We start from the raw sequence: 24395 nt of genomic DNA on the forward strand, positions 1-24395 counted from the left end.
CCAGGACACTCAGTTAAATATTTGAAGCGTTATTTAATACTAAATAATTACTCATTGCATTATCTGAAATTAAAAGTAGAATTTCTGAGTGTTACCTGGCCATCCTAACTGGGAGTTAAGTGGGTGCCTTCTATCTCTCTGTGTCTTTTGAAATATAGAGCATATGTTTCCTGGGTCCTGACCATCTCACATACAATCATCTAATTATTATTTGTCAATAGTTCAATCAACAGGAATGCCTTAGGTATTTGTGCTTTGATTATAGTTCCTGATGTCATAGACCTGGATGCTTTCTGTAGAAAATTCTTGCAGCTCCCCATTGTCACGCCCAAGTAGCTCCATTGACGATAGGGGTGCACGGCAGTATTGATGTTTTAAACTGAAGCTGAGGTAGGGGTCAGTCCCAGAGACTTTGCCTTAACTTGCCTGTTTCCGTTGTGAGGCATCTCACAAGACAGTCTTGCACAAGCGCACTTTTGTCATCCAGCAGCGTGTGTGCAACCCCACTGAGTTTGTGACTTTTCTGCTGCCAGTGATTGCGGGTCATTTCTTGGAATTCCAACGAGGGTGGGCAAATCTGTGCTTCAGCAAATCCCGCCACCTCCACGATGGCACTGCAGGTTAGCCAGGCACACGTCTTTGCATCGCTGCTTGTAAACACTTTTGCCATTAACAGATGCATTGATTCTGAGTGACTTCATGCTGTAGTTAACCCACTGGATTTATCGTTCTGGACTAATAAAAGGTCAATAAAATGATGTCAGTTCAACACTCATTTCCTACCCTGTTCAAGTTAGGAGGGGATAATTAAAAAATATACACACTAGGATGATTTTGTCTTATTTTGGCTTTAAAGAATCCTTTGTAATAGACATCCAGGTATGATACCAGGATGATGCAATTTCACATTCAACTTACAGTTTTAGGGAGTTTGTTTTTATCATACTTCTTATATTTTTTTCTCTATAATTCTTTGGAAGTAAAATAGTATGCAATTACTCTAACTATGCAACAGCTTATGTAAAATAAGTGAAATGTGTAATTGTAAAACTTAAAAATAAAAATTTAAGTGGAGGAATTTTAAAATCTCTATTAATAATATTATCCAAAACTTTTTGGATACATGTTTGCAAACTCACTTTAAAAACATGATAGTCACTAAAAATTTTCTATGATAGTCTTTGTTTTGTGACTATTTCATGATCTTCCATGGAGCTAATTCATTTCTAGCCTCAAGATTTTTTTAAAAAAGATTTATTTATTTATTTGAAAGTCAGAGTTATGCAGGAAGAGGAGAGGCAGAGAGAGAGAAACGTCTTCCATCTGCTGGTTTACTCCCTAATTGGCCTCAATGATCAGAGCTGTGCCGATCAGAAGCCAGGAGCCAGGAGCTTCTTCTGGGTCTCCCACGTGGGTGCAGGGGCCAAAGACCTTGGGCCATCTTCTACTGCTTTCCCAGCCTTATGATTTTTAATAATTGCATTTTGTCAGATGAATGTACCACAGTTCAATTAATCTGCCTTCCACTATCAGATACTTAGTCTACCTCTCAATTTTCTGCTATTATTATTATAGATTTATTTTGTTTATTTGAAATGCAAAGTCATGGGGATGAAGAGAGAGAGAGAGAGGGAGAGGGAGGGAGAGAGAGAGAGAGTGAGAGAGAATTTTTCATCTGCTGATTCACTCCCCCAATGGATGCATTGGTTAGGGCTGGGCCAAGCCAAAGCCAGGCTCCAAGAACTTTATCCAGGTCTCCCACATGAGTAGCAAGGGTATAAGGGAATGGACCACCATCTCTCCATCTGCTACTTTCCCAGGCACATTAGCAGTGGGCTAGATCAGAGCAGAGTGGCCAGGACTCAAGCTGGTGCTCTGATACGGGATGTTGACATCTCAAGTGCTGGGTTAACCCACTGTATCGCAGTGATGACCCCTTGATTTTCCATGATACAAACTTTAATGCATGACCTTTTCTATAATAAAACCTTTGCACACATTGTTAATTATTTTCATGGAATAAATTTTTAGAAACTGGAGATTTTGATTTTGTATCTTAGACAAAAGAAAGGAATGTTTTGGCTACGTAAGAGGGAATGTGGATGAGGGCATAGTTTCTTGTACATCTTCCAGGATGTGACTCTATAAAGGGAACAAGTATTTTACTGGAATGGTGACCAACCATGTAGTTATGTCTGGCCACTGTACTTCCCCAAGCACATTAGCAGGGAGCTGATGAGAAGCAGAGCAACCAGGAGACTGAGAAAACTGTCAACATGAGAAAGGTTGCAGAGAATTGATTCTCGACTGGGGACAATGTTGCCTCCCCAGAGACATGCGACTGTGTCTGGAGATACTGTTGATTGTCATGACCAAGGAGGGGTGCTGCTGGCATCTGGCGGGTAAAGGCCAGGAATACTGATGAGTGTGCTCCAGTGACAGGATGTGCCCTCACAACAAAGAGTGATTGGCCCAAAGCAGCAATGTTTCTGAGGCTGACAATCCTGACATAAGGAGGTGAAAAAAGGAAGTGGCAGTATTTCTCTTGAACATCGTGGCATGACACTACACATTTTATACATCCAAGAAAACTTTGTTTTTAAAAGCTATTGAACTCTTCAGTTACTGGACATATTTGAGATCTCTTGGCTTGATCTACGAGCCATGCTGGGCAAAACACAAGACCTGTGGAAAGTGGGATCCAGATTGCTCCTAGCCCCTGAGTGGGTTAATCCTGACGTGTGTAAGAGTATGTGTATGTGTAGTGTATGTAAAACAGAGGAATTCAAACTGCCTGCGTTTTCCTAAACATAATGATATAACCGTGGTGCTAAAACCTTTCCTGAGTTCTTCTCGGCAGAACTCATCCAGACCCAAAAGGCATCACGGTTCCCTTGGGGCCGGTCTTTGCTCCCCAGGCACAACAAGGAAGTTTGGTGCAGTTTGGACTCCTGGGAATCTTGGAGCCATAGATTTGGTCACAATGAATGAATATTTTAATCATAGACAAATCCACTGCAGCTGGAGGAGAATGATGTGTAAGGATTGTCAAAGGAGCAGGAATACCCCCTGTGCAATGGTCTGTCTGTGAAACTGATGGAAGAGGCTATGAGACGTAGGGGAGTACAGGTGTGTGTGCTCATGACCAGGCATGGGTGCTGGTGGCAGGTAGACGGGAGTTAGAGCCCTGTCCTTGTTAAGGCCGGATGGCAAATTACTCAACTACTCAGAGCCTCAGGGCACTCATCTTTAAAGAGCAAGAGGAACATTTAACTCATGATGAGCTAGAAAGCTATTTGGCTCAAATTTTGAGCCCCACAATGCTTTACCAGCTGCTTCAGGCTATTGCTAGTTGAGGAGGAGGACTTGCAAAACCCATTGTCTATCACTGCAAAGCTTGATGCCAAACTCCTTTACAATTTTCTTGTAAGTGGAGCTAGGCCATTTCTAAGATGCCAGGACTCCTGGTGCCTCAATTACAGGCAGTGTTAGCAGCTGTGGACTGTAGCCCTTCTGTCCTTTTCAAGACAGGCCACCAGTTTCATCGCTTAAGTGTAAGGAATTTTAGAGACTCTCAAACAGGAAGCGATCTAAGAGGGAAGATCTTGAAGGTTAATTTCCATTTGCCCTTTCTCCCTCTTATATATTCCTGTACCAAAGTCAACTGAGGTAATCAGAGTCTAGCTGGGAAATCAAAGTTGAAGTTTATTCAGCGAGTCAAACGGAGGATTTAAACCCAGGAATAAGCAGTCAGTTGCTGAGTGTGATGCAAGCTTGAGTTATACTTTTCTTACGTGAGTGCATGCACTGAATTATGTTTAAACAATCAGATTTATGTGTGGTTATCAATCACATTGAAAGTTGAAGAACACCTGGTAATAGCTAACAGATTTGATTATTGATTAGGGAGGTACAGGTTGAGGCAAAAAAAATGGGGTCATTAATCACTCTTCCTACAATGTTCTGAAGACATAAAACTCACTCTTTCTTCATAGAGTAGACATTCCCTTGGTCATCGGTGAGGTTTGTTAAAAGGTCATGTTACCTGGGAACAAGCTGCAGGGCATCTTCTGAGAGTGGACAGTGTTTCAGCTGACATGGGGTTCTGCAGTCACTTTTCCATTCTTAAATCCACGCTTAGGAGGCACACAGTCCATGGTAGCTGGTGGTAGTTTGTGAATTCAGGAAACAAGAAGGGAAGCCAGAGGCCAGCGCTGTAATCAGTGGCCTAGGATGGCTTTGCCGTCTCCTCTGTGGTGCTGTCACTATGTTGGCCAAGGAATGAATTCAATCTATTGGCTCATTTTGAGTCCATAATGAAACTGATCTCAAAGGATGCCTCTACCTCCTTTTTGTAATTATCAAAGATAGTTGCATATTTTGTAGCATATTCTGAGGCTTCATTGTAAAAAAAAATCAGGAGGGTTGAGGGAGTAAAAGCCCATCAACTGAGAATAATGAATTCTTTCCTTAAAAGTGTTGGTTGGGGGCCAGCATCATCACATCCTGTGAGATGAGATCATCACAGATGCCAGGCTCAGACAGTGCAAAATATTTAGTCAATTCTGACCAATTATTGTCAAATATTAGATTATCTCAGAGGATAGTAATTCTAGTAACGCATTGATTTACTGTTATATAGACAACATTTTGGTTTTATATGAAAGCAGCCCAGAGAGGTCACCTTTTGTTTCTTACTGCCGAGTAACCAATACCTCTTCTGGTCCTGGCACCCTTCTTTTCCTTTGGGAAATGATCTCTCCCCTACCCTGAGTCCATGAGATTTAGGTGGGATGATACCATTTCTAGCTCTAGGGGTGGCTGTGATGTCATGGGCCTGGCCAATGGGAACCGCACATCACCATGGCCTGTCATTGATTGAGGCCTAGGCCCAGAACTCGAGCAAGACCAATCACAAATCACAGCCACAGGTTCTCATCCTCAGGCCTATGGCTGGAACTGTGGAGAAAAAGAAATTTTTTTTTGTCCTTCTGGGACCGAAAAATGCAAACCTGTTGTTGCTGGTGGCCATCTTTGCCACAAAGACAAGAACCTGCCTGAAACCGAAGTCAACACTGAGGAGAGCTGATCTGTTAGACTGGGAGAGAGAAAATCCTAGTGCTAACACTGGGTGCAAGATCTGGCTCTAGAACTTTTTATATCTTGAGCTGGTTTGGGTTGGGTTCCAATAGCTGCAATCTAAAGAACCTTGATCAATGTACAGGATGATTATGAGACTTTGATTATACATGGCATTCACAAGAGAAGACTGTTTTAAAAGAACTTGTCACTGGTTAACTCATCATATTTTCGCTGTATACATTATTAAGGTAGATACCATGTAGAGTCCTGGATATACAGATGAGTAGGACAAAATCTCCATCAGACAGATGAATGTGAGAACATATGAGCAGTGCAGAGACGGCACTAATGGGAAAGGAATGTGAGATGGGATAAGGGTACAGCACAGCATCAAGGAGGGGGCTCTGTAGCTTGCCTGGCGCTACTGTGCCACTCACTTTTGACTTCACACAATCCTCCCCCTCCTCTCTTTCCTCCTTCTCTTCCTCCTCTTCCTTCTACTTCTTAGGCTTTTATTTATTTTTAAATTGACAGATAAAATTGTATTTATTTATTGTGTGTATTTATTTATTATGATGTTTTGAAGTACTTATACACAATGGAAAGACTAACCAAGATAATTAACATATATATTACCCTCACATAGTTAGTTATTTAGTTTTGGTGGGAATGCTTAATATCCACTATCTTAGCAATTTCAAGAATAAAATATATTATCATCAGCTGTTGTACAATAGATTTCTTGAACATATTCTCCTATCTAACTGACATTTTGTCCCCTTTGACCAACATCCCTTCTCAACACCCAACCTTACCTCATTTCCTGCACCAACCACTCTATCCCCTGGTATACACCATTCTGCCCTCTGCTTCTAAGATCAACTGTTTTAGATTCTACCTATAAGTGAGATTATGTGGTATTTGTATTTCTTTGCCTGGCTTATTTTGTTTAATATAATATATTCTAGGTTTACCCAGGTTATTGCAAATTTCAGAATTTCTCCATATTTTATGGCTGAATAGTATTCCATTTTACAGATATCTCACATTTTTCTCATTCATCAACTGTAGACTGTTAGGTTGATGCCATTTCTTGGTTACTGAGTAATGCTGCAATAAACATGGGAGTGCAGAGATCTCCTCAACATACTGATTTCATTTCTTTGGATATATACTGAGTAGTGGGATTGCTGGATCGTATGGTAGTTCTGTTTTTAATGCTTTTGAGAACCCTCAGATTATTTCCGTAATGACTGTATTATTTACATTTCCATCAACAGTTTGAAGGGCCCCCTTCTTCCACATCCTTGCCACCATTTATTTTTCGTCTTTCTGACAATAGACATTCTGAAAGACGTACTTCACACATTTCTGAACCTCTCTGTCCTTCAGTTTTCCTATTTGGAAATTGGGAAGGATAATTGTTATGAGGACTGTCTTTATCCATTTGGACTGCTGCAACAAAATACCAAAAATGTGGTAGGATATGAACAATCGTTTATAGTTCTGAAGGCTGAGAAGCCCAAGGTCAAGGTGCTGGGAGATCTGGAGTCTGGGGAGGGCTCGCTTCCAGGTTTACAGATGGCATTCCTCTCATTGTGTCCTTGCTTGGTGCAAGGGGCAAGGCAGCTGTCTGAGGCCTCTTCCATGAGAGTACTAGTGGCATTCATGAAAGCAGAGTCTGTTGAGCTACTCTCTTCTCAAGGGCCTCACCTCCTAGTGCCCATCCCACTGGGAGTATGCATCAACATATGAATTTTGGGGAAACACAACCATGCAGGCCATAGCAAGGACTCAGTGGATCAACACTCCTAAAACACATTAAAAGTGTTCAGCAAGTGGCCACTATTGCCACTGTGACTATACACTAGTTCCCAGGGTGGCTTTTTGGAGATGTGACTATAAGAGAAGGTTGAGGCTAGGTCCTGAAGAGCCCAATGAGCCGTGCTAGTGTTGATAACATCTCTTGCCTTCACTAAGTACTCAGAGGGCTTAAGAAAAATTAGCATTTAATGGTTAACCTAACTGAAAAGTCCAAAGGAAGATCTGGGTCCAAATGATGACCCCCAAAACCCCATTTCCTTTCTTTAACTGTGTCTCTCTGCTTCTTCATCTATGGATAAAAACTCCATTTTCAAATGAGATCATGCTTCATGCTGGTAAGATTACTGCTAGAGTCTTGTGGGCTTAAGTCCATTGGGAAAAAATGAGATTATTTTCTTTGGAAGTCCCACAAAAAGCTCATTGGCTCTTACTGATTTCCTGAAACAATTATTTTTCATGATTGCAATGCTGTGCTCTGATTGATCAGGATGGAGGTTTGCATATTGGAAGGATCAGTTCCATTGAAAAACTCATAGACTTGGCATGTAAGGGAGTATGGTCCTTCCCAAGGAAAATGAGCATGGATACCAGAAAGGATATGAAAGGCATGCTTGCTAGTGACAAGGTAATTTTTATTATGTAGCTATTGGGTGGACTAGTACAGGTTTTTAAGCTGGGGAGTGACATGATTAGATTTGCATTTTAGAAGTATATACCCAATGTAGTATGGAAGATAGACTGGAGAGTTGTGGCTGGAGCCAAGAGATCAGTTACAAAGTTTAAAAACAATCTGGGAAAATGATGATGAATATATGAATGAAACCTTTACATTGAGAATGGATAGGTGCATTGAATCAGAATTGTATATTTAGAGGATAGAACTGTAAGAATTTTACGTTGAATAAAACTCAGTAAGGAAAGGAAGGAAAATGTATACAATACGCTGTAAGTTTTGGGCTTACCTACTCAACATGAAACTATTGGGGGGGGGAGAGAGAGAGAGAGAGAGGAGAGAAAGAGAGAGAAGAGCAAAAGTAGCTAATATTTACAGTGGATTTATGCCTACAATCTTTTTCATAGAGTCATACAGAAAAGTATAGTCAGAATTTATGGGATCTGTTTTACATCACAGGCAACATTCACAATGATAGATGCTGTGTGGATGTCTGTGCACACAAGGATACAAGGCAACACATGTGCCCTATCAGTGAGCACATAGGCACATACATGTTCATGTGCACATAGTTTTGTATTAGCCTCACTCCAGCCCTTTCTTGTTTTGCTCCTTTCCTGTCATCTGTGTCTTACTTCTGTTTTATTTCTGTATTTTATCTATCTTTGTAAATGGCTTAAACACTCTGGAACAAGATGATAAAGTCAATAAATATCACTTAAACATATTCATTTTAAGTCAGTCCTCACAAAGAATGATTGCAATGTGACTTGAAATTTTTTAAAACCAAAATCATTTTAATACACAAATATCAAAAAATCTGGATGAATTATATCTGTGATGTTTGAAGCAACAATAGACACCTGTATTTGCTTAAGATCCTATCCTTTGAATACCAAAATAGTCTTTCCTTTCTCAGGTCTCTGATGCGCATCATGACCTCATCAGATATTTCAAAATAAAATGCATTCCTGAGCGAGAACCAACGACAGGATTGTCAGTTTAATGAGCTACTCAAAACAGACTTTGTAATGAAAGAAATATTTAAAAGATAAGCAAACAATGTTTAAAAGATGAATACATTTTTGGATCATGATCAGAAGAAACTTTTAATTACACAGTTTTGGGGGGGGTCATTACTGTCTGCAAAAACTTTCCCATTTTTCAAATTTTCCATCAAATCCTTTGGTCCTCAATAAGCCCATACTTTCTTGTTTGTCAGAGTAAATATTCCTGTTGACTCTTTTTCATATTTTGTAGCTTCAGCAGTTACTTGTAAGCAAGTGACTACTTTGGACCAGCTTTTCTCTCTCTGTCCAATATTCATTGCTGTCTGTCTCCTGACTCACAGAGAGCAACAAGTGCACAATCAGATAGGCAGAAGACAATGGAAGCAAGGTAGTCTGAAAGGCAGGAGAAGCATGATCACCCTCACGCACAACTACCTGATCATTGTAAATTTCTCCTCTGAGCATGGCAGCACCTGGCTGTGGAGCTCACAGGGCCTCCTCACTTTCTTCTGAACACAGTCATTGCTGGCACCTTTTAGGTGTTTCAAATGCAGTCTCTCTTCTGGATCTCTGTTCTCACTTCCATGCGTTGTCCACATCATCACAAGTGTTTCAAGTGTCCTTTTCTCTACTTGGGTCCCTCCAAGTCCTATTTGTTACTCAAAACCCAGGGAGCAGAAAATAGTCCCCTGTCCCCCCTCCCCCCCCCCCCACTTTCTAAGTTGGATGTAAACATTTCCTTCTCTCTCATGGCATTTTTATCTCCAACACAGCATTTGTCATATTTTAGCACATTGTTTTCCACGATAAAAGGCATTTTTGGAAGTGTGCAAGTCATTTCCTTTCTGGAATCTTTAAAATCAACGAGGCTGTGCCATTTTCATCTTGGCGTTCTTCTGCCTTCAACAAAGCAGTCCTGGCAGTTCCGACACAGGAGGCAGTAGAATAATTATTAAATGAAGGGTCAAAGAAAGCAATGCATTGAAGGAGGTTTAGAAGAGCCTCAAAGAGGTAAACTAAGGGAATCCATTACTGCAAGAGAGACACATGCGTCTGAGTCATGGGTGAGATTAACTGAGAAATTGAAGGTCGGTGGGAACAGGAAGCTGGTGCTGAAGAGAGAGCAGAACGAAGGGTGCTCAAGGCTTCAGAGGGTATCTGTTCACTCAGGTGTGGGGTGCTCTCCCTCCTCCCCCTGTCCAGTCCCCCATCGCTCACTCATACACAGGCAGCCATAGGCTTTGCTTTATTTGAATTTGAGACCTAGGAAACTCATGAGAAACAACGTCTCACCACAGTGTAAAGTAGTGGGTGCCCTTATTTGTTAGGAAATCATTAGGATAAACGTTTCTCCTGGCAAATGATTGTACTGAACAATTTCAGGGAGTGATGTAATTACTGTGTATTTCTCTCGATTTCCATCTTTACTTCCCCTGTCCCTCCCAGGCTGCTTCTAACTTCAGGCTCTTCACCCCTTTAGAACAGAAAATACTAATGATGGGTTGAGGGTAGGATGGGGGAAATGTGGATGCTAAGTTCCTCGTTTCCTTTGCAATCATCACTCCACACTTAAACACGCACACTTTAGCCACCCAATGTTTCTCCATGTGTAAACTCTTCTCTGGGTCCTAGCCCTAGGAAAGACAAGTGCTATTATGTGCCTGTAGCCTGGATTCACTCTTTCTGCTTGGTGCTCATGACACTGACATGTGAGAGCATGCTCACCATACACTAGCCAGTATGAATGTAGGATTTTGTCTTAAGTCATAATTAAATCTGATTTGGTCCCATAACATCTGGTCCATAAAGGCTCAGTAAAGCCTTGTGTGAATTTGTACAAAACATGAAGAAATCAATAATAAAACAAAAGAAACTTATTACTTCATTTTAGCTTGCTTGAAAATACTCAGCATCTCTTACCTTTGGTTTTTGACTTACTGTAGACTTTGAAAATTATCAAAGATTTTGCTTGGGATGATATGACTCTGAAATAATAGACAAAATGTAATTTTATGAACATTTAATAAGGCAATATCTTGACAGTTGATTTTATCACTCAGGTCATTTAATATAAAATTTGTTAAAATTGCCTTTCATCTGTTTAAATATTTTTGAACATCACTTTCAAGATAATTCATATCTGGGGTTGTTTTACATAGTTCATTTTTGACTGGTTTCAGCTGTTCGGTGGTTCATCTTGTTTTAATAGATTCTTCCGGAACTGTCTGTAAATGCTCTGGAATCTGAGTGGGAGTCTGTTTGATCCCATTCCTGGTTTCTCTGCCTTCTAGAATCCCAGATTAAATGAAAAGATGTGCTAGAGTGAGCTTGGAACATTCAGATCCGTGTCCTGATCACAGTTCATCATCTTCTGAAATGGAATCCAGGTAATCTGTGTCAACATACAGCAGAAATCCGGAGAATAAGCTGTCTGCCCAGCCTGGGTCTGAGAAGAGGCCGTTCTGGTCAGTGAAGAAGATCTCCAGCCAGACTTCATCTTCTGGCTGCAGATAGATGACCGTGGACCCTGAAGCCACATCATGGTTCCCTGTGTTGGCATCGAAGGTCCTTATCCGGTACTGTCCATTGTGTACCAGTCCGATTGCCAGGTGCTTGTTAGCCAATGTGATATCATAAGAAAAGTAATAGATCCCTGGGAAAGCACAGATGAACTTCCCTGTTGCAGGATTGTAGTGCTCCCCCTCATTGAAGAGGACCTTGTTAAATATAATAGGTAGCCTTTCTTCTGGGTAGCTGGTTGTGATGCCAACAGAAAAGGCAGATTTGAGCACGATGCTTCCGCATCTGCAAACTCCAGGCAGCCCTGGGTCCCCTTGATCTCCTCGGTCTCCCTTTGGTCCAGGAGGCCCAGCTGGACCCACTTCTCCCTTCTCTCCCTCTGGTCCCATGGGTCCTTTCTTCCCAGTCTCTCCTTGGTCTCCTTTCTCACCAGCAAGACCCAGTGGTCCAGTCTTACCTCTCAAACCTTCAAAAAGAGTTTAGAGTTCCATTAATAGTTCCTCTAAATGCAAGACTGCAAATAGCACACTACACAATTCAGCCAACTTTCAAGACTGTACTACCAAATGACACATCTTTAAAAAATCACTGATAGAACAAATATGAAATAGAAAAATTTAGAAATTCAGACATTTAAGTCTATTTCCTTGAGTATGTTAGAAATCACTTTACCACTAATTTAGAATAATTAACTATTATATGATAGATCAGCTGCCCCTCCATTATTTATATCCAGGTATTGGTCACTACAGAAATTGTTCAATGAGGATGATAGTACTATTCCCCAGAATGGAATCACAGAGGTAGACAGATCATATAAATCTTCAGAGGCTATTAAGCCTCATTTCCAGGCTATTTCATTTACTATTAACAATAAGAGAATTAAAATTAAGTTTGCTTATATTTATGAGCCTTTGTTAAGTACCAGGGATGTGTGAAGTGCTTTATTTGCATGCATTGTTTTATTTAAATCTCACAATGACTTCATGAAATAGGAATTCTTATTACTTCCCTTGTAGATGAAGAAACTGATCCACAGAGAAGTTATTTTGCTCCAGGGAACAGAGCTAATGGTTATGGAATTGATATGGGAATTGAAGCCTGCCTGACTGCAGCCTGAGAATCCACTGGAGTGATTGGCAATGCTGTCCATTGTAAAGTGCACTTGGAACATAGTAAGTGCTCCACTTGATAAAATAACCATAAAGTATTGACCACTACTGCTACATAGCTCCTTTCTGGAGTAGAAGATGGAGTCCAGAGAGGTTAGAAAACTAGGTTAGAATAAGACTAGGACTAGAATCCATGACTTCTTAGCCTCATGATGCTTCCTCTTCATCATAAAGCCTCTTATTTGGGGGTTGGAGTCAAGAATCGTAAATTCTGTTTGGCTTTACACCTAAATGGTTGTATCCTTTTAGGCAAGTCCCTTAGTTTCTCTGGGTCTCATATACAGAAAAGATATAATAGCTATGAAGGGATTTCAACAAATTGAGATCATCATACAGGAATATTTTGTGTGTGTTCATCTTTATTTCTGCAGATCAACTATAGGCTAAATGCAGAGAAATAGCAATCTTATTTAAAAGTAACAAACAAAATCTATAAAATTTCAAAACCATACATGTGGAAGCAGGATACACAGCAGACTCATAGAATGTCAAAAGCCCTAAACAGCACTCTGGCCCCAGAATCAGCCTTTAAGGCATTCGGGTCTGGCTAAAAGGTCCATGAGAGTTTCACAGGCATGGAAAGCCAAGACATTGTGACAAAAAAAAAAATAACCTAAATGAAAGATCTTTGTGAGTGAGATCCCACCAGAAAGAATGGGCCATCAAAGAAGGCAGTACCTTTCTCTGAAGCAGGGGGAGAATTTCTACTTTGACTATGGCCTTGTCTAAATAAGATCGGAGTTGGTGAATTCAAGAGGCTTCCATAGCCTTGGCAGCTCATGACAAGAGCCTAGGGTTATTACTGATGTCATAAATAAGAGTGTCAATTGTTAACAATGGGAGTCACTGTGCACCTGCTCCCCATGTAGGACCTCTGCCCTTAATGTGTTGTGGTATGAGAATTAATGGTAAAACTACTACTCAAACAGTACTGTATACTTTGTATGTCTTTATGGGTGCAGTTGAAATCTTTACCTAGTATGTACTAAATTGATCTTCTGTATATAAAGATAATTGAAAATGAATCATGATGAAGAATGGGATGGGAGAGGGAGTGGGAGATGGGATGGTTGTGGGTGGGTGGGAGGTTATGGGGGGAAAAGCTGCTATAATTCAAAAGTTGTACTTTGGAAATTCGTATTTATTAAATAAAAATTTAAAAGAAAAAAAACCTTGCATGTAATAGCAGTGATTTTGTACCATAAAAAGATGTCACTCAATTTAATAGCCAAATGCATTCCATAAATAATGCTTGCATAATGTTGTCTGAAAAAGAATCAAATTTATTGGCTATCTTTAATATACTACTGTATTCAGTGGAATATATTGTTGGTGGATTGTGTAGTTTCACTTTAAAATCTATTTGTTCTCAAGAACTCTTATTAAGTTAAACCTTTTTATCTTGGTGATGCTTTGATATTGTTTCTTTGAATATTACACATACATGGCTGTGTTAGTTTAATGATTTCATCATTTCTCAGTTGGCAATGTTAGCGATAAAGTGCTGAGAGTAATGTACATTTGAGGAAAATTAAAGCTTTCGCTTTGAAATATGAAACAGTTTAATCATTTCACAAAGTGGCTATTGAACAATTTATAACGCATAGAAAATGCTAACAATGAGTGTGGCTCTTTCTTGGAGAGTTGGGATCAACATTGTTAACTGACCATAGTAGTATCTCCAGCTATGGGTGGCTTTTGTTGCTAGGTTCAAACTATACCAGGCCCAGCCAGCACACATTCTGATATTTATTTCTTGAAATAAGGTCATAATAGTTTGAATTTTCAATGTTTGTTTCATTAAGGAAGAAATGAAATATGAATGCTATTTTGCTTTAGATTACTTGGGAATCAAAGACTCTAACTTCCAAATTGCTATTTTATATTCAAAAGGAATTTAAAATTTTTGCTTTTACTATTGACCTTTGATGCATTAATAAAATAATTTTGTTTACAGTATCAATTTTGACCATAAAATCTCATTATGTGCACAAATCCTCTTGCCTCTGATTCTAGGCAAGTCACTCCTTGTCTGTGTTTCAAATGCCCCATCTTGCAAAAATATGGACAAATTGCAACTACAACCATGTCAAACTCATTGGGCAAAGAAGTCAATATAGACCCAGCAGATCTGAGATGAAAGCCCCTGTCGGCCATGGATTAGTTATAGGAATTTGAAGATGGGGATTGATCTCTAGAAATGAAGGTGTTGTGCTGTATTGTTAGAGAGCTCATCCTCTTGAAGATTCTTTGAGACCAAATCATAGATACTTGGATGCAATTTCACGGTGCCCTCCATGAAAAGCTCTTCATAACCTCAACCTCTGGGTTTTCTACAGTAATACCTTTTTAATACGCCAAAGTGCTGGAAGATAAATAGTCATGAGCTAGCTGTAATAATTTATCCTGTTTACATAAAAAATTTTCCTGTGTGTTAAGAGATTACACAGTAAGAGTAGAAAGAAAGAATGATTCATTCTCTACTTCCCTATTATGTCATATATAGGCTTGGGCAGAAAGGAGAGTTACAGAGTAAGGGTTGGGCCATGTTTAGGTACTGGAGGCTAAGTAGAAAGAATTCCTTCTTAGTGCTCCATGAAATAGGTAGGTGTGCCTAGATTTTTTTTTTAAATACATTTGCTTATTTCTTCCATCTGCCCATTCACCATCCATCCATCCATCCATCCATGGATCTATGCATGCATTCAATGCTCTAAAACTGATTGACCATCTCCTGCATGCCTGTCACTGAGTTAGGGGCTGAGTGGGACATTGACCTGAATAACATCTTCCCGGCTTCAGGTTAGCTGTTATTCCTTATGACCTTATGATCTGCAATGTGTCATAGTTAAGCTCATGTATATACTTAAGTTTATATGATAAATTGGAATGAGTGATCTGGTTCATGAGGTAACTTTAGTGACATTTGAAGATATTTACATGAATATGCATTCAGATTAAGTCAAGTGTTGATGATGTACTACAATAATGATTATCGCAGACCAGCGTGAGAGACATATATTTTTACAGAAAAAATTTAATTCAGTAAAATAAGTTCTGAAATTCTGTCTTTCTAGACCAAAAAAACGCACTTGACTCTGCTTGGACTTGGTTGAGTCAGATGTAGTGGGAGTGTTTACCCAGAGTACAAGAATGAGGGGATCCTCTTGTGTTGTTAAAGGGAAACAGGGAGTCAAGGCTCCCAGGCACATTGTGCTCAGATACAGCCACATAACCACGCCGCCCCTACTAGACTCCACCAATGGCTCTGTCCTAGTAGTTTCTAAGTGGTGCATGCTTTTCTTTTGATCATATTGTTTTCCCTACCTTAACTTTCTGAGCTGTTACATGTCCTTATGTATTTATAAATATACATTGAATTTAAATAATCTCAGGTTGGGAAAGTAACTATTTTTGAATCTCATTTTTTTCCATTGGTAACATTAGTATTATTGCTAGTAGGGTTCCAGTGGACTTTAAATACTAAATTAAGTTCTTTCTGAATGGTTGCTATTATATGTTGTAGTTATGCAGTTACACATTGGCCTCTCTCACTTGAAAGCCTGTTTATCAAGGCAAAGACAATGTCTTATTCAAGCTTGTGTTGCCAATGCCTAGAATAGTGTCTCACCCAGGTTTAACCTTGTACTGCCTACATTTCTATCCTCAGGGCACGTGGCGAAGTCTGGAGACCTTAGCAGCTGTCACAGTTGGAGGGATGTTGCTCAACAGGCTGCAGTGCTCAGGCAGCTTCCTCACAGCGGAAGCCTGTACTACCCACATGTCATTTGTGTAGAGGCTGAGAAACACTGGTTTAGAATAATGCTGGATAGTAACAGATGCACTCACAAAAAGCTTGTGGGGTGAGTAATGTATGGGTGAATGAATGTACTGGTGGCTATTGGAGAAGAGTTGGCCTCAGACATGGTTAAAATTGCAGCAATTCTTAATATTGAATTTAACCTGATTCTCTCTCTCTCTCTCTCTCTCTCTCTCTCTCTCTCTCTCTCTCTTTCTGACTTGTTGTATGGCATTGGGTAGTCACAAATTTATCTGTGACCTATATTTGCATATTACAATGTAGCATGTAATAATAGCTAACATTGGCTGAGTGCATACAGCATGGACGTTATTTTGTGGGGCCAATTTTAGGTATTCTTCCCCTTTAACTTCACAATTACCCTTACTACTGCCAACTTACAAATGAGGAAATTGATGCTCAGAGAGACTATTTGCCCAAGGATACTAAGTTAGTAGTTGTAGGGGCCAAGATTTGAGCCTAATCTGACTCTGCTTGCTTGAGCAGTCACTACATTATTGCTTCCAGACACAGTAAATCAGAAGAGACAGCAATATATAACTCTACAATTCTGCAGTTATACAGGAACTTTGGGATATTCATAATTATGACTATGTGGTAAATTATATTCACAGGTTACACTCACGCATCACATTAAAAGTTCTTTCTCTGATGTTGAACAATGTGCATAGATTTGGTAGTTATTGATTTGCCAAACATTTTTTGCATGCCACATTTAGAAATGAATTATTAACCAATAACCTGAATATATATTATAATGCTGTTTCACAGAACACCATTAAATCAGGTGCAATGATTAGATGGAGGCACTTTCTTAGATCTATTGATTTTTTGTTCCTCTCCTTTGTCCCAGTTTTTACACAGAAATTTATTTTCAAAGATTGCTTCCAAATCCCTTCCTCTTTTAGACTAACACAGCCTCTCAAGAATTTCAGTTTGGTTTACTCTGAAGAATTGCAGAGTCTGGCAAGCTTCCCAGGCCAACTTATTTGTGGAGAGCAAGAGTGAACATTACCGAAGGACTAGGGGACAATTGTGTTGCTGTGCCCAGCTACAGGAAATCTATTTTGTAACTGCTACAGGACAGGTGGGACTGTGATGAGCTAGGAGAGTCAGGCCATGCAGTGTCATTGTCATTCCATCTGTGAAAAATAGCATCTAGAATCTTGTTAGGTATCTTTGGTTCAGTGCCAAGCAAGGCAGTACCTTTGTATCTGGTGACTAATTTCTGCCTCTGCTTAGCTGCTCTGTCTGCCTTCCTGCCCATCTGTCTGTCCATCCATGCACTCACATATCCAGCCATTCCTGTATAGTAGAGTATCTGTTGGCTCCAGGCCTCAGATGCTGAGTCCAGCTCACCAGCAGCACACATGCATCTGCATCCATCCTCAGCAATTCATTTAGAACACTGGGGCTTAATTTCCTTCTCTACATAATGGGATGACGTCCGCCAGCAGAAGCTGTCCTCACTGTTGCTTGGGGATTCAGCAAAGAGTTCATAGCAGCACCTGAATATTTCTCACCAGAAAGCAACACAGAGAAGGAGCAGCTGTGCAGTGGGGGCGAAGGAGTGTTCTGTGGGACTTCATTATGCATTACCTGCAGATCCCTTTTCTCCCTTTTCTCCTTTCCTGCCGTCCCGACCATCTCTGCCTGGAAGGCCGATGCGGCCGTGGTGCCCAGGAGAACCGTTTGCTCCTGGGGGGCCCGGAGGTCCGGGTAAGCCCGGAATGCTGCAGATGTATCTCGGGGCATAGCTCTCTCCTTTGAACTGATGTCCTCGAGGTTGTCCACTTGCACAAAGGGCGAAACTTGTAACATAGAGCAAGACAAACATCTTTGGCTCTGGAAGAGAAACAAAGGGACATAAATGCACCCTCTTTGGATTGATTATGAGAGCAGGAATCTGTAGCCGCTCACTGCAGTGCTTTTTCACAAGTGTAAAACTTTGTCAACTCATAATATCACTGAATACTGTTCACACAGTGCTGATAAAAGTTCTCAATGCTCTGCAAGAAGTTGTGTAGAACAAGGGTTGATTTAAAAATTTTCAAATTAAATCTTAGTGGTGCACTTACTCTACAGTGGTATCATTCTTACAATTCCTGTAAGTTTTTCCATTTACCAGTATATCATGAACACTTTGCATCCAAATTATTCATAACATTATACAGTTACTGCTTTTGTCTCTATTATCTCCTATGAACACAGTCCCTCATTACAGGTATTTAAGTTGTTTCCGGTGTTCCACAAATATAAATACCACGCTGGACATTCTGCTAAGTAATCTTTGCATACATCCATGATTGCTTTCTTAGAATTACTGGGCTTTTTAAAACAGGGGAACGGCAGAGGCATTTTAAGGAAAACCGTGTTTTTCATTTGATAATCAAGTGTAATGCAATTAGTGTTAATTGGAGTACTGTGCGTGTCTGGGGGGGGGGGTCTCAAACTTTAATTTAAACTCTCCAGGATGTAATGCCATGGTGTCCCATTAAGCCTTTAGCACTGGGGCTTGATTAAGAGCTGTGTGAGATTCCATTGTGCACGGCACCATGTGTTCTCTGTGAAGCAGCTAGCTGGCCTCTTCAGCCCTGATCTGACAGCACTCGGGTTTTTCCTACTCAGCTGAGAAAAATGGATCATTTATTAGCATGATGTCCTTGTATATTGAATGGGGATGGGGAAGTTCAGGGGAGACTGGGGAGACCTGAGTTTTTAAGGCTAAATGGTCCTTAGAATTACCAGTTTCTTGACTAGGAGAACATGTATAAATGGCTTTGGAATTGCACAAAGGAGTAGTTTGGGATGATTGGACTTGTGTTTTATTTTTTTTCCCAAAGAAACAGTTTATTTAATGAGTACAAATTGCATAAGTACAACTTTAGGAATATAGCAATTCTTCCCACCATCCCCAGCCTCCCATCCCCACCCCACTCCACCTCCTTCTCCCTCTCCCATTCCCAGTCCCATTCTCCATTAAGAATAAAACAAACAAAACAAAACAAAAAAACTGTTTCTTGACAGTCAAGACAAGGACTGTTCAAGTCATTGCTTCTCAAAGTGTCAATTTCACTTCCACAGATTTCCTTTTAGGTGCTCTATTAGTTATCACAGATCAGGGAGAACATATGGTATTTGTCCCTTTGGGACTGGCTTATTTCACTAAGTATGATGTTTTCCAGATTCAACCATTTTGCTGCAAATGACCGGATTTCACTTTTTTTTTCTTTTTTTAAGAATTCAGGCAAGGACTGTGGCTGCAGACAGCAGTAGAAGGTGACAATACATTTATTTATTTATTTATTTTTTGACAGGCAGAGTGGATAGTGAGAGAGAGAGAGACAGAGAGAAAGGTCTTCCTTTTTGCCGTTGGTTCACCCTCCAATGGCCGCTGTGGCCGGCGCATCTCGCTGATCCGAAGCCAGGAGCCAGGTGCTTCTCCTGGTCTCCCATGCGGGTGCAGGGCCCAAGGACTTGGGCCATCCTCCACTGCCTTCCCGGGCCATAGCAGAGAGCTGGCCTGGAAGAGGGGCAACTGGGATAGAATCCAGCACCCCGACCGGGACTAGAACCCGGTGTGCCGGCACCACAAGGCGGAGGATTAGCCTGTTAAGCTATGGCGCCGGCCACTTTTTTCTTTTTTTACCACTGTGTAGTATTCCATAGAATACATAATCCCATAATTTCTTTATCCAGTCTTCAGTTGATGGGATTTAGGTTGATTCCATGACTTAGCTGTTGTGAATTGAGCTGCAATAAACATGGAGATGCAGATAACTCTTTTAATAACTGACTTTATTTCCCTTGGGTAAGTTCCCAGGAGTGGGGTGGCTGGGTCATATGGTAGGTCTATATGCAGATTTCTGAGGTATCTCCAAACTGATTTTCATAGTGATTTTACCAGTTCACATTCCCACCAACAGTGGCTTAAGATACCTTTTCCCCCACATTATTGCCAGGATTTGTTGTCTGTTGATTTCTGTATGAAAGCCATTATAACTGGGGTGAGATGAAACCTCATTGTGGTTTTGATTTGCATTTCCCTGACGGCTACTGATTCTGAGCATTTTTTCATGTATCTGTTGGTCATCTGAATTTGCTCTTTTGAAAAATGTCTGCTTAAGTCCTTGGCCCATCTCTTAATTTGTTGTTTGTTTTGTTGTTGTGGAGTTTCTTGATCTCTTTGTAGATTCTGGTTATAAATCCTTTATCAGTTACTTGTTTGCAAATTATTTCTCTCATTCTGTCGGTTGTCTCCTCACTTTCCTGAGTGTTTTTTTTGCAGTACAGAAGCTTTTCAGTTTGATGTAATCCAAGTTGTTGATTTTGGCTTTGATTGCCTGTGCCTCTGGGATCTTTTCTAAGAAATCTTTGCCTGTTCTAATGTCTTGAAGGGTTTCTCCAATGTTCTCTAGTAATTTGATGGTATCAGGTCATAGATTTAGGTCTTTAATCCATTTTGAGTGGATTTTCATATAAGGTATAAGATAGGAGTCCTGCTTCATATTTCTGCACTTGGAAATCCAGTTTTCCCAGCACCATTTGTTGAAGAAACTGTCCTTGCTCCAGGATTTGGTTTTAGTTCCTTGGTCAAATATAAGTTGGTGTAGATGTTTGGATTGATTTCTGGTGTTTCTATTCTGTTCCATTGGTCTATCCATCTGTTTTTGTACCAGTACCATGCTGTTTTGATTATAATTGCCTTGTAGTATGTCTTAAAATCTGGTATTGTGATGCTTCCAGCTTTGTTTTTGGTGTATAAGATTGCTTGAGCTGTTCGAGGTCTCCTATGTTTCCATATGAATTTCAGCATCATTTTTTCTAGATGTAAGGAGAATGTCTGGTATTATGATAGGTATTGTGTTGAATTTGTAGATTGCTTTCAGAAGAATGGACATTTTGCTGATATTGATTCTTTCAATCCATGAACACAATTTTTCCAATTTTTTAATCTTCTATTTCTTTCTTCAATGTTTCGTAATTCTCATAATAGAGATCTTTGACATCCTTGATTAAATTTTTTTCCAAGATATTTGATTATTTTTTGGCTATTGTGAATGGGATTGATCTTAGACTTTTTTCTGTCTGTGTATACAAAAGCTGTTGATTTTTGTGTGTTGATTTTATATCCTGCTACTTTACCAAACTCTTCTTTGAGTTCCAATAGTCTCTTGGTGGAGTCTTTTGGATTTTCTATATATAAAATCATGCAATCTGCAAATAGGGATAGTTTGATTTCCTCATTCTTAATTTGAATCCCTTTGATTTTTTTCTTGTCTAATGCTTCTGGCTAAAACTTCCAGGACTGTATTGAATAGCAATGGTAAGAGTGGGCATTCTTCTCTAGTTCCTAATCTCAGTGAGAATGTTTCACACTTTTCCCCATTCAATAGGATGCTGGTCATGGGTTTGTCATAAATTGCCTTGATTCTGTTGATGAATGTTCCTTCTATACCCAGTTTGCTTAGAGTTTTCATCATGAAAAGGTATTGTGTTTTATCAAATGCTTTCTCTGCATCTTTTGAGGTCATTATATGGCTTTTGTCCTTCAGCTTGTTAATGTGATTTATCACATTGATTGATTTACATATGTTGAACCATCTTGCATGCCAGGGATAAATCCCAATGGGTCCAGGAGAATGATATTTCTGATGTTTTGTTGGATTTGATTGGCCAGAATTTTGTTGAAGATTTTTTGCATCTATGTTCACCAGCGAAATTGGTCTGTAGTTCTCTTTTTCTGTTGCATCTTTTTGAGGATTAGGAATTAAGGTGATACTGGCTTCAGAGAAAGAGTTTAGGAAGATTCCCGCCCTTTCAGTTGTTTTGAATAGCTTGAGATGACTTGAAGCTAATTCTTTTTAAAATGTCTATTAGAATTCAGCAGTGAAGCCATCTGGTCCTGGGCTTTTCTTTGTTGGGAGGTTCTTTATTACATATTCAATTACCATCATGATTGTTGGTATGTTTTGGTTTTCTATGTCTCATGGCTCAATTTAGGTAGGTTATATGGGTCCAGGAATCTATCCATTTGTTCGGGTTTCCCAATTTGTTGGCACACAGCTTTTTATAGTAATTTATTTCTGTGGTGTCTGTTGTTACATTTCCTTTTCCATCTCTAATTTTGTTGATTTGGGTCAGATGACCCAAATCCTCCTTTTGTTGGTAGTTGGAACCATGGTGTATCAATTTTATTTTATTTTTAATCAGCTCTTGTTTTTGCAGATTCTTGTATTGTTTATTTGGTTTTAATTTTGTTTATTCTCTAATTTCAATTATTTCTTTTCTCCTACTAGTTTTGAGTTTCGTTTGCTGTTATTTTTCTAGGTCCTTGAGATGCACTGAGAGCTCATTTATTTGGAGCCTTTACACAAATTGCTGTAAACTTTCCTCTTAACACTGCTTTTGCTGGATCCCATAAATTTTGGTATGTTGTATTGTGGTCTTCATTTGTTTCCAGAAATTTTTTGATTTCTCTTTTGATTTCTTACTCACTGTTTATTCAGGAGCATGTTGTTCAGTCTCCATGTGTTCGCATAGGTTTTGTAATTAGGTGCATATAGATTTGTAATAGTCACATCTTCCTGTGGAATTGATCCCTTAATCATTACACAGTGTCCTTCTTTGTCTCTTTTAACAGTTTTTTGTGTTACAGTCTATGTTGTGTGATATAAGAATGTCTATACCAGCTCTTTTTTGGTTTCTGTTAGCATGGAATAGCTTTTCCCATCTTTCACTTTCAGTCTGAGTGTATCTTTGTTAGTGAGATGTGTTTCTTGTACGCAGCAAATAGATGGGTTTTGTTTCTTAATCCATTCAGCCAGTCTGTGTCTTTTAACTGGAGAGTTGAGGCCAATTACATTTAAGGTGACTATTGATAAGTAACAACTTTGCCCTGCCATTTTTCCAAAAATATTCCTATTTTTTACTTTGAATTCCCTTTGAACTTTTACTAGGAGATTTTCTTCCTTTACCTTCTTTTGTAGTGATGACCATATTTCTGTGTTTCTGTGTGCAACATATCCTTAAGCATTTCTGCAGGGCTGGATGGGTGGTGACAATTTCTTTTGGTTTCTGTTTGTCATGGAAGGTCTTTATTTCATCTTTATTCATAAATAGAGTATTTTTCAGAGTATAGTATTCTGGGTTGACAGTTTTTTTCTCTTAAGACTTGGAATATATCTTGCCATTCTCTCCTAGCCTGTAGGGTTTCTGATGATAAGTCCTCTGTGAGTCTAATTGGAGATCCTCTGAAAGTAATCTGGCATTTCTCTTGCACACATTTTAGTCTTTTCTTTATGTTTTACTGTGGAGAGTTTGATTACAATATGTTGTAGTGAAGCTCTTTTCTGGTCATGTCTATTAGGAGCTTTATGTGCTTCCTGTACTTGGATGACCCTTTCTTTCTCCAAATTGGAGAAATTTTCTGTTATTATTTCACTAAAAGGCCTTCTAATCCTTTCTTTCCATGCCTTTAGGAACTCCTAGAACACATATGTTGGGTGGTTTGATAGTATCCTATAGATTCTCAACAGTGTTTTTTAGTTTTCTAATTTCTTCTTCTTGTGTTTGGTCTGACTGTATAATTTCCTGTGCTTTCTCTTCTAAGTTGGATATTCTTTCTTCTGCTTCACCAATTCTGTTGTTAAGGCTCTCCACTGTATTTTTTATTTGTTGTATTGAATTCTTCATTTCCAAGATTTCATTTTGATTTCTCTTTAATATCTCAATTTTGTGGGAGAAACTTTCTTTCATGTCATGTATGGATTTCATGAGTTTGTGCATTTGTTTCAGATTACTCCTGAGTAATCCTATGGTCAATTTTTTGAATTCCCTCTCTGGCATTTCTTCCATTTCATCATCTTCACAATCTAGTATTGAGGTTGTGTTCTTTTGAGGGTGTCATTTTGTCTTCCTTGTTCTTGTTTCTTGGATGTGCATTTGTTATTCAGCATTTGTGGGGATACTTGTTTGTTTCTTCTTTGACTTTTCGCTGTGGTGGCTTTTATCTTTGGACTAAGTCTGATTGGATTAGTGGAGCGTCTGCTTTCAGGAATTACTAGAAGTGTGTGGTGGGTGAGGCCAGTGATCTCTGTTCAGTGCTCCAGATTGAAGGGTGTGTCTGAGGTGACACACCCAGGTTTGGTGTGGTAAATCTCTTTCTCTTTCTTTCTTTCTTTCTTTCTTTCTTTCTTTCTTTCTTTCTTTCTTCCTTTCTTATCGGGACAGTGGTTTCTTCTTGTCTGTTGGCATAGACTCAGCTGGCTCCTCTTCTTGACGGAAACCAGTCC

At 39.5% G+C, this 24395-nt stretch overlaps 1 protein-coding gene across 2 annotated transcripts in view; it reads right to left on the minus strand.

Annotated features, from left to right (window-relative positions):
* Positions 1-10776: 10776 nt before the first annotated feature.
* C1QTNF7 (C1q and TNF related 7) overlaps positions 10777-24395 on the minus strand; it is a 119832-nt gene continuing 106213 nt past the window's right edge. For both annotated transcript variants that reach the window (XM_062213366.1, XM_062213367.1), the window contains exons 2-3: positions 17701-17946; positions 10777-11575 (exon numbers count right to left, since the gene is read on the minus strand). In XM_062213366.1, the coding sequence (XP_062069350.1) occupies positions 10944-11575; positions 17701-17946 (878 nt within the window). In that variant the 3' untranslated portion in view covers positions 10777-10943. The remainder of the gene's footprint in view (positions 11576-17700; positions 17947-24395) is intronic.

Source organism: Lepus europaeus, chromosome 16, assembly GCF_033115175.1.
Source record: "Lepus europaeus isolate LE1 chromosome 16, mLepTim1.pri, whole genome shotgun sequence".
NCBI classification, from domain to species: Eukaryota; Metazoa; Chordata; class Mammalia; order Lagomorpha; family Leporidae; genus Lepus; species Lepus europaeus.